At 43.4% G+C, this 11,626-nt stretch overlaps 1 protein-coding gene across 2 annotated transcripts in view; it reads right to left on the bottom strand.

The window, feature by feature from the left end:
• CXADR (CXADR cell adhesion molecule) overlaps positions 1-11,396 on the bottom strand; it is a 33,431-nt gene extending 22,035 nt beyond the window's left edge. Inside the window, exon 1 of one of the 2 annotated variants that reach the window (XM_083500687.1) lies at positions 11,074-11,395. In XM_083500687.1, the coding sequence (XP_083356813.1) occupies positions 11,074-11,128 (55 nt within the window). In that variant the 5' untranslated portion in view covers positions 11,129-11,395. Of the gene's footprint in view, positions 1-11,073 lie in introns of both variants that reach the window. The other variant, XM_083500686.1, reaches the window with a different exon arrangement.
• Between the last annotated feature and the right edge of the window lie 230 nt (positions 11,397-11,626).

Genomic DNA, 11,626 nt, shown 5'->3' on the forward strand with positions numbered 1-11,626 from the left:
AACTGCTGGCACAATTGCAAAGCTAAGCAGGGTCCTGTATGTTTTCAACTTGGATGGAGAACCACATGTTATGATTCCTGCACTGCAGGGGGTTGGGCTACTTGACTCTCAGGGTCCCTTCTAACTGTATAATTCTAATAGCTATATAGGAAACAGCCTTCACCAACCGAGTGCCCTCCAGAAGTTTTGGACTACAACTCTCACTACCCCAGTCAGAGCAGTTATGTTGGCTGGGGCTGATGGGATTGTAGTCCAAAACAATTGGAGGGCACTACACTGGGTTAGATATACAAGCAGACCAGGTAGACATGAAAAAGCAGAACACCACAAACATGAGCTTTCACACTAGTTTCCTTCATGTAAAATAACGGTACTACTTAATTACTAAAAAGTAAAATATTCAGAGAACCACATTCTAATACAGGCAACAGCTAATTTGCGTGGAGGTTGCATTCCAGGCCAACGCGTGCAACGGCAGAGTACCCATAAGCTCACCCCACCCCTTTTCCAGTTCGCCGTGATGTACACATGCACAGACGTGCATCAGACAGTTGTTGCCTGTAATTAACTCAAGCTCATATCTACACTACGAATGTCTATTTCTTTTCTTAAGCTAGCATGGACAGAACCAAACTGTGTTGTCTTCAGCATCTTCATAGATCTTTAAAGTCAAGATAGCAATAAATAAATCAAACACATAATTAAAACTGACATTTTGTGTAGAAGTTTTGGGAGGAATCTAACGTTGGAAGAGAAGACTTACTTATGCAAGAAAACTTCACCTTCCGCATCTCTCTCTTGCAACCCAATGGGCATCTCCAAAATCTGCTTCAGAGAGCCCACACTTACCCCAGCAACCTTCCAATGCAGATACTGAAAACCTGCTACTGGGCGGAGGCAAGGAAAATAAAATCCTACTGCATGAGCTGTTGTCTATTTTGCTTGAAAACATACATTGTTTGATGTTATGTCCTTACCAGGGACTATACATTGTTTGATACAGTCCTTACCAGTACAGTCCTCACAGTAAATTATGTCATAGCAAATACTTTTTAACACAGATTTAACGTTTTCTGTGGTTGAACAGTTACACTCCTGATTCTCATAAAAAAATAAAACTATAAATATATAAAAACATATCTCCATAATTAAAAACTAGTGTGTTCACAGCATTTTCTGAACAAATTCAGAATCTAATTACCGTATTTTTCGTCCCATAGGACGCTCCGTCCCATAGAACGCACCTAGTTTTTTTGGGGGGGAAATAAAGGGGGAAAAAATTCCCCTTTATTTCCCCCCCCCAAAAAAACCAGGTCGGGAAAACCGAACCAGGTCGAGGAACAGCCTCCTTGCTGTCCCCCGAGCTTGTGGGGCTGGCCAATGTCTGTCTGGCGTGCGGGGCGCTCTGCTTCAGGGAGCCGTGCGTGCCGGGCGGCAGGCTGCTATCCGCAGCGTGGGGAGCCCTGAGGGGAACTCCCGCAGGGCTCCCCAGGCTGCGGATGTGTTCCTGAAGGGCCAGGCGCTCTGCTTTCAGCGCGCCCTGCGCTCCGGGAAGCAGGCTGCTATTCACAGCCTAGACAGCCCTGCGGGAACTCCCGCAGGGCTGCCTAGGCTGCGGATGTGTTCCTGAAGCCTCCAAGCTTCAGCGAAAGCCTGCATTCACCCCATAGGACGCACCCAAATTTCCCCTTCATTTTTGGAGGGGAAAAAGTGTGTCCTATAGGGCAAAAAATGCGGTAAAAGTTAACCAAATATTTCTCCTAGCAACAAACAGTTGATGGCCTTGCTCTACTGAGACACATTTATCAAATTCAGAATACATTTGTTTTCTTTCAGCTTCAGGAAAAGAGAGCACTAGCCAGTCAGTCCTGTGGTCAAATGAATTATCAATAGAATGAGGGAGCTTATGGCATCAGCGTTGTTTGTTATCTCACCAGTTGCTGACATGTGCAGCAATGCATGTTTGCCAACTTGACTGTTTGGTGCAACACTCTGGCCCCTGTGCACTGACTTCACATTCTCTTGTGGTTCTAAGATTTAGTTTGTGCTGCAGTGCATGAAATTCAACATCATATTTGTAACACATGTTCCAGGACTTGAGAACAGTGTGACTGGGGCTTTGCCCCCCAGGCCATTTTTTGTCTCGCCCCTAGAATGTCTGGGCCTTTCCTGAGTTTTTAGTGTGTAGGGCTTGGCAATACAGCAATATCTCGTCCAAAACTGATTTGAAGTCCTATCATGATGCTGACAAGTCTTGCATCAAGGTGGAGGAGTTCACTGCTTGAAATGGTACTTTGCTGGTCCTCTTGAGATACATTTGAAATGGTACATTGCTGATACTCTATTGGAAAGGAAAAGTCTGTTTCATCTCCCGTTAGGACACTTACAAATTGGAGTAATTATGGGTTGTCCGGAAAGAATGGGGGACTCTGATATTCACAAGGTTTCTCTGGATTGTGGGAAAAGTCATGTCTCTTTCATGCACCCTACTGAAAGACATGCAGTCCATAGCACAACCTAAGTCAAAGTTTTTAATAAAGTTTCTCACCAAAGACTCTTGAATAACTAACAAAAAGAAGTGCAACTTTACACTGTGCACAGTACAACTATGGAATTCACTCCTACAAGATGAGGTGGTGGCCACCAACTAAAAGAGAATTAGACATATTCATGGAGGTTTGGGTGATCTGTGGCTACTAATCATGACTTCAAGGATAAGCATCTCCTCTGAAAAATGGTTGCTAGGAATCGTGAGTGCTATTGTGCTCATTTTCTGGCTTGTGAATAGACACAATGAGAACAGGCAGCTAGAAGGACCTTTGATCTGATCTAGCAGGGCTTTTACCCATTTTCATTTGTTGTACTATGTGGAGCTGCCCTTGAAATGATTGCAGCTAGTGCATAAGGAAGGCAGCTGCTGGAGGTCTAATAGGCCTAACAACTTGGGACTGTGGAATGACAGTGCTGGGAGACCTGCACTGTCTGCCTTTTCTTATGAAGCCCTATTAAAAGTGATGGTTTTGACATATAAAAAAGCCCTGAACAGCTTAAGACCTAATTACCTGAGTGAATGTGTTTCCCATACTGTACTGCTGGTGCTTTGAGAATCAACTGGAGGAACCCCCTTTTTCTGTAATCTGCAGGTCTAGGAGTTGACAGGGGCTTTCTCAGAAATGACACCTCTATTACAGAACATCCTCCATCCTGGGCTTTTACTGCCACTGATATCATCTGACTGTAGGCACCAGCTGAAACCTCCTTTCACTAAGCTTTTAAAGGTCTGAGTATTTTTGAAAATACTGGCCAGCGCTGTAGAATGGATAAATAGAGTAGGTTTCCCCCAAAAAATGAAATTGATACTTTACATACATTATTAAGTAACCTGGGATGGATGATTAGATATAATATACTTCTGTGTGACCATGCTTTTATTTCCATCCCTTCTTGGCTGGAAAAGTAAATATAGTAGCCAAACAGAATCCAGGCAACTATTGTGCCACTTGGGAAAGAATGAAGATGTTTCTAAGGCAACTCTCTTAACAGCAGTTCCCAAGGACATATGACACCTCTATGAGGAGGAGGATTGTATTGCAGTTATGTTAAATATAGGTGCAGCTCCCAAAGAGAGTCTCTGTATTTGTTAAGCAACCTGACAGGTAAAGAGATTTATTTTTTTTTAGTTTAGCTGCAAATGTAAACTTCTGAAGATGAGCAAAACTTGACTTGACAGCGTAGTTGTTGAAATCCTAGGTATTCACACTTTTCAGCAGAATAGTAAAAAACAAAGGCCCAATTGTGGAAGTACTTGGAATAGGATAATAATAATCATTATCGTCCTTATTATTACTGCTAAGAGACAGCTTTCCCAAGCAGCCCCTTTTTGTGGTTGCTGGTTTGAGTTTCTTTTGGTCTCAGATTGCAATTTTGTTATTTTTACCTTTGTTTTTGGGCCAGCCAAGAGCAGCCAGGTGAGAGGGAAGGAGGAAGGGACTCAGAGAGATGGGAAGGAGTATACAGAGTGGCGTCTGCCTGAAAGGGGGGCACCTCCACTCTAAAATTAAGTGAGCAAGGTCAGGAAGTTCTCCTCCTAGTATCCTTTCTGCAACGCACCAGGAAACAGTTCCAGACTGTGCGCTGCCACTGCCTCCTGCCCACACTCCCCTCCCTCATCAGCTGACCTGCCTTCTCCCCATTCTCTGACAGCCGTGGGGGGGGGGGCTTTGCTTCTGTGGTACTGCACGAACAAGCTGGCTCACAGTAGCTGAAGACTCTGCATGTCGCTACCGTGCAAGCCAACTGCCCCATCAGTTCCAATTGGGCAGTAACAGCTACTTTACTAGACAGTCATGCAGGGCGACATTTCTCTCCTCCCACATCTTAAAAAAAAATAGATACCTAACAAAGCCCTATTATCATTAAGTAGAGAATGTTACACATGGAAAATTAGGACAAGGAAAGGGATGATGATGATGATGATAACGACCTAAAAAAAGTATTTTATCTGCATGACCCTGCCCTTAGGAAGTATGCATTTATTCATTTATGGAATTGGTGGAGGAAGTAAGTGTGGGCATTTGGAGATCAGTGGTGGCCAGCGTAAGTCTTTGCTTCAATGTGATTTCTGACCATATGTGAAACTCTTTTGACGGCATCCACACTGTCAAGAGTTTTCTGGCACTGAGCATATCATTAGTGGAATCATGAGCATAGGACTAAATACTAGAAATGCCTCAATCATATTTTACAGAAATCCATGCTACAATCCTTAAAACAATCCTACATAGCAAATGGTCTTCACTTAAGGGAGCTAACCGAGCATCAATTGATATTTGCTACGTTTTTGGAAGCAGAAAGGACATGGCAATGAGCCCAGCTTTGGCTGGGGAGGGTGGGATATAAATAAATAAATAAATAAATAAATAAATAAATAAATAATAGGATTGGTCAATAGGTGATAGTAGTAGTAGTAGCAGTAATTATTTATACCCCACCCATCTGGCTGGGTTTCCCCAGCAACTCTGGGCAGTTTCCAACAAAAGATTAAAAATATATTAAAACATCAATCATTATAAAAACCTCCCTAAAAAGAGCTGCTTTCAGATGTCTTCTAAACGCCAGATAGTTGCTTATTTCTTTGACTTCTGATGGGATGGCGTTCCACAGGGTGGGCACCACTACCGAGAAGGTGACTACTATGCATACAAGCTTCTTGCACCCAGAAAATAAGGGAGCTGCGGTATCAGTTAAATAAAGAGAAAATAGATCTACATCCGTGGATGTTTTAATCAATTGTTGGCGAGACAGTGCTAACAAACTCCACTACCCCTATTTCTGATCTAAAGCTTCCAGTCAACTAAAGTTCCCAGTCTTCTTCCTGAGTAGTTTCTCCTCAGTAAATATTCAATACCAGTAGTTCCCAAACTTTCTCCCCTCACACACCACTTGAAAATTTCTGAGGGTCTTGGTGGACCACTTAATGATTTTTCTGATTGTTGTTAGAAGCTGTTATGTACAGTGGAACCTTAGTTCTCAAACTTAATCAGTTCCAGGAGTCCATTTGACTCCCGAAACCATTTGAAAACCAAGGCGCAGCTTCCGATTGGCTACAGGAACTTCTTGCACTCAAGCAGAAGCCACGTCGGGCATTCGGCTTCCGAAAATCGTTAGAAAACCAGAACACCTACTTCCGGGTGTTTGGCGTTTGGGACCCAAAACGTACAAGTACAAGTACCTTTTATTTTGTATATATTGTATTTTATTGTATTACAATTTGAACTCAGTGTGCGGCTCGCAGGTTCTGTGTCAAAGTACTCTTGCAGCCCAGCCCACTTGGCCTGAGAGGCTGGACTGTCCTAGAGAAGACTATGTTGTAGTCACACCAGTCAGCTCCTATCTAGGTGTTGCCACAAACTTTTGCCACTAGAGATTGGCTGCCCAGTGCCTGCCTAGATAACACTACCTAGAAAGTGGTTAACAATGAGAGAGCAGAATTACATGGTAGCTAGTTAACATCCTACCCACATCTTTGGAAAACCAGTAAACTTTTGCTGGGCTGGGCATTTGCAGTGAGAATGGTAGGAAGCAGAAAGCTTATGCACCTCCTTCCATCTCCACACCACTGCAACTGCCAACCCTGTCACTGCTTTGATGTTACAAGAAAACACAGAATTAAGACCACCACATTTCCCTTTTTAATATATAATTACTTCCAGAGACCTCTAGAGACTATTACTGAGGGAAATGAAAGGAAGTTTCTAAAACATAGAACACTCAATTAAATTTTTGTTTTCTAATGCTAGAGAGAGAAGACAAACTCTAAAACAAAACCTTGCAGCCTCTTTTCGTTATTTTAGACACATAAGGCTAGAACAAAATTCAAAAACTAGTAAAATATTTAGCTATCAGATACTTAAGAAATGCTATGCCTGCCAGACAAGAACTTCAAAAATGGGAATTTTAGCATTCTTCCTTAATTAACAAATAATGAAATTAAAAATTAAGACACAAAGATTGGTGAACAGTTTTTGTACATCTTAATTTTTTAAAAATTATTATTGCTGAGAAATGTGTTTTTTCCATCTGAAAACCGTGTGCACATTTTAGTTTGAATGTCTAGGATTAATCACATGGGATCCGATCTGATTTGCACTGCATTATCTGTACAGGCCCAAAGTTAAGACTGAAAGCCTGAGGACATGGACTGTCTTGTTGGGTTTAACTAAATGATCTGTAAGCTGCTCGGGAAGTCTTAGCTTATGGGCAGGATAAAAATCCTTTAAATAATTAAAGTGAAGCCAACAATCATTCAATCCAGCAATTCACAACTTTTTAGTAGGCACAATCTGTCTTCACATATATCCTTCCTCCCACAAAAAGAAGGTTCCTTGCCAATCACAACCACCTGTAACTGACAGGTGCTTTGGCCACAAGTGAGCCGCATTGTAGTAGAAGTGGAATGCTTTGCACTTCATGGGAGACACCCTTTCACCACCAATGGACTATCCTGTTCATTTCCATACATTGAAATGCTCCAGGGACTTGGCTAGTAAGAAGGATGCAGAACCAGAATCCGTGCAACATGTGGTCAAGACATCAACTGTGGAAATCAGAAATCAAATGTGGTTAAGATACTGAGAGCCATTGCGTTAAACAGATGTAACAAGGAAAATTACAAAGCCAGCTCTGACTACTTTAACTGTTTATTAGGTGTTCCCAATTTAATTTCTTTCTAATATATAAGGTTCTGCACATTAACTTGCCTGCTTGCTACTAGCAACCACCCTAACACATCTGAAGAGCATCTCTATAAATGTGAACTGTGTGGAAAAAAGCTTCATGCAAAGCCCTACTTTACACCAAGTAACCCACACTGTGAAGAGGCCATATGTGTACCAAGTATGGGGGGGGGGAGGCTTCTGTTACAAGGAAAAGCTTGCTGAACATGGAAAAACCCACACTGGAGTGAGGCCTTATAAATGCCCAGAACGAGGGCAGAGCTTAAATTACAGCACCAGCCTTCAAGCACACTAGAGAACCCACGTAGGGGAGAGTCCATACGAATGCTCGGACTGTGGAAAGAGGTATACTTTTCATTCCAACCTTAGTGTGCATCAAAGAAGCCTTTTAAATGCTCAGAATGTGGACAGAGCTTCTATTGCAGAAACAGCCTTAAAAGTGTATTGGAGACGACATAAAAGGGGAAATCCACACAAGTGCTCAGACTGAGGTTGGGGGTATAGTTCTCAATCAAACTTTGTTAGATATCAACTCATCCACATCAAGGAGAGGCCTTATAAATGCTTGGAATGTGAGCAGGGCTTCCAGAGAAGCACACAGCTTATTGCACACCAGAGAACCCATGAAGTGGTGAGGACATAAGAATGCTCAGACTGCGACAAGGGATTTACTTCTCCATTTGATCTTATTAAACATAAAAGAATGCACACTGAAGTAACACCTTACAAATGCTCAGAATTTGGCCTTTTAAATGTGTTGCGTGAGGGGGGGTTATTGATTTGCTTTTGTTTTTATTATGTATTTTAATGCTGTGATCTGCCCTGTGATCTTCAGATGAAGGGTGGTATACAAATTTAATAAATATAAATCAATCAATCAATCCCTGCTTTTCCATTCATGAGACATTAACTACCCTGCCCTTTTCTCCCCATAAAAGTTTAATGAGCAAAAGCTGTGACTTCTGTCCCACCTCTGGGTTTTGCAGTAAGTAAAAAAACAGAAAACAAACCATTCCTTTCCCCTCCCCTTATTTCCCCAGCTTTAGTTACTATAGGATTTTGCAGCTTTTCTTACTATAGGATTACCAACATTTCCTGTTCCACCACAGAGAATTGGGAGGAAGAAAAGGAGGCATGGATTCACTCCCTTTCCCCATTAGACGTTTGCAGAAGCTGGCAGTGGCAGAACCCATTTCTCCATTTGCAAAAGTCTAGCAGAAGAGCAAAGCAAGCACTTGCTCTTCCTAAATGTATCTGCAAGGAAGATTACAAACAATAATTTAACTAGTAATCCAAGACAAAATTTGCAAACCTTCAACTGTACAACCCTGTTTTCAATTCTGAAAATTCTTAATTACCAGCCAACAAACTATAAACTAGTGGTCAGTGTTATTATATGCCTTCATTGTCACATGAGGAATTATGATGATTAACATTCAGTGCAGCACTTGATGAGCAACCTAAGTTATCTGTGTATGGTATAATTCTGTGACAACTGGGAAAGAAATCCATTTCTGAACCATCTATTTTATAAGTACTGGTTTTCCAGATAAAATGAAAGCATTTGTTGACATCAGACCAAAGTTAAAATAGTATTGCCTTATAAATGAGATTTAATCAAGCGTCACTTTTATTACCACACAGTAAAAACTGGTGTCTGATTCTAGGCTGCTATTTAAAACTTGAATCCGTTTTTTACTTCTATGTACATTCAACAAAATATTATTTGATGACTGGACAGGATTTTTATCCCATGAGTAATGTTCCAAAGCATGTATGACATCAACAATAGCATAAAACATTTCAACAGGAAACAAAGGGCTGAAAAGTGTTGAAAAGCTTTTATTTTGCATAGCTTTTAACTCCACAGGTGTTGAATGCATTGAATTCTGATTGCTGCATGCAATTTAATAGCTAGGTTTTGAGAAGAGGAAATAATTACAAGCAATTTCTCAAAATGAAGAGACTTGTCCACTATTACATTACCAGTTCTATGAAGAAAACCTTTAAAAAGGCTTTTATATTTTCAAAGGTATCCAGATTGCAAACTTACATTTATAATTTAGTTTGTGGTTATTGCAAAGTTAGCATACCAAAGATATTTACAACTTGGAGAACACACGCAAAACTCCCATCATCCTATGCTCTAGCCCCAATACTTGTGGGCAAAGCATTTTGCATGGAGCATAACATCTACTTCAATTAATTTCCAAAGATGCTCCATCAGTATCTCAAGTTCAATACAAGACGACACACTGGAAGAAAGCCACTTCACTTTTCTTATGGATAAGACTTCCATTTAAAAACAAACTAACCATATGTGCACTAATATCTGTGCACTGTGCAACTGCCCCAAGACCGCCAGACTTCTTCATAGACACTCCAGCCAGTCTTGTTCCTCCTGCAGATTTCAGGAACTGAATCTTCTAAATATAAGTCGTATCAAACCACTAAGAAACAGTCCTGCCCGTTTTGTGAATTGTGCCAAAGTAAAAAGACATGCATTCGCCATGCGTTATGGATTTATTTCAGTACAACCGGTAATACAGGTTTTCTTTCCTAGAGATACCAAGGTAAAAAAATCACTGTGATGAAGGCAGCCTTTAAGTTCACATGTTCAAGCCGCAAAATAGCCTCAGCCTTTAAGCAAAAAAAAAAAAAAAAAAGGGGGGACCTACTCTACATGCAGCTTTTAATCCCATTTATTTCCAGTATTCAACTAGCTTCCCAATCTACAGTCACAGAGTCAAATTCTGAAGAGGCTAAAAATTAATCCTAAACTGAAGAGCACAATATTTTGCTTTTTTAAAAAAAGATATTCGGTGTCTTTTTCTTTCTTTCCCAGAAACACATGGGAAGAGAGTAGAAGAAAGGATCACGCTGCTGCCCAGATCACAGAGATTGCAAGGAGAGCTTTGCCCCTCCTCCCTCTCTCCGTTGAGCCCTCCTGGCGCTGCCGGCTTGGCTGCTTGTCGAAGAGCCCACGTTTGGCAAAATAATAATAATAATTATTATTTGCCTTGCACCTTCCAAGGCACAGCCAGTCTGCCGCGTTCGGACTGTGTGGATTTGAGATGTCGGTGCTAGGATCTGGAAGAAACCTTGCTTTTATTTGTTTTGTTAAGAAGTCATCCCACGCAAAGAACACACACATATTCCGGCGGCAGCCGAATCCAGAGGAGGGAGGGCTTCGCTATGGGGCGTGGGGAAGGGAAGGGCGGCGGAGGGACGTTCAGCACACACAACAAAGCCTTCGACCTCAGCCCGGGTGAATCACCAGAGATAGAGAGAGGAGCTCGGCCAGCCCAGGTTGAGACCAGTCCGGTTTGAGCGCGCCCTCGCACCCCCAACCCCCAACCCAGAAACAAAGCCCACAAAAAAAGGTTTAAAAAAAGAGAGAAGTTGCACACATCACATTTTAAAACATTATAGCTACGTGGGAAGCCGCCAACAGGGAAAGTACTTCGAGCCAAGCAGAGGCGCTCGTATCTCTCTTTTACATCCAGCCCCTCCATAGTTCCGAAAACATTTTATTTCAGAAAGTGCGCGCGGTTATCTGTAGGCAATACTTTGGAGCAGCCCAAGCGCTGAGTGATTGAGGACCTCCAGCCATATTTCGCGAAAATACAGCCCACACGCGCGCTGCCCACCGCGACTCCGACTCTTTGTTCCCCCACCTCCTCCCGCGGAGACCAGAAGAAGAAGCGCGCGGAAGGTGGGGCGGGGGTCGCCACAAAGCGGGGCGCAGGGAAAACAGTGCGGGGGGAGCGAAGCGGGGTGGGGGGGAGCGGGGTCTCTTTCCCCTCAGGGCGCCGGGTCCGTCGCCTCCTTTCCTTACCTGCGCACAGAAACAGGAGACTCCACAGCAAGCGCGCCAGCAGAAGCGACTCCATGGCGGGGACAAGCCAGCCGGAGAAGCAGCAGCAGCAGCGGCGACTCCCGAGTAAATTCCCGGCGGACACTCTTCGGCCCGACCCTCGCAAGCCCAGCAGGTGAAGCGGCCGTCACTTCCGCCCGGCCACAGCTCCGCCGCCGCCGCCCGCTCCGCTGTGCTGGCACAAATGGGAGGCTGAGGCAGGCGCCGGACTCGCCGCGGAGGACGGGCTTCCCTGCCTGCGCGTCTGACTGGGCTGAGCTCACACCCACCTACCTTGCAGCCTCCCACCGAGCAAGCAATGCCCGCCGGGCGAGGCAGCGCTGCGCACACCCCTGCGGACACTTTCAGCGCGCGCTCTTCTCTCAACAATGGCTGCAAGAGCTGCGCGGCTGCTGCTTCACCTGGGAGTAAGCCCCGTTGAATTCAATGAGATCTACTTCTGAGTAGGCATGGCTAGGATTGCTTGCTCCTTAGCACCTTAAAAAGAAAATAAAACGGTGTGAGTTCCCCTGCC

This window comes from Podarcis liolepis, assembly GCF_965112155.1.
Source record: "Podarcis liolepis genome assembly, chromosome: 4".
In the NCBI taxonomy this organism is placed as follows: domain Eukaryota; kingdom Metazoa; phylum Chordata; class Lepidosauria; order Squamata; family Lacertidae; genus Podarcis; species Podarcis liolepis.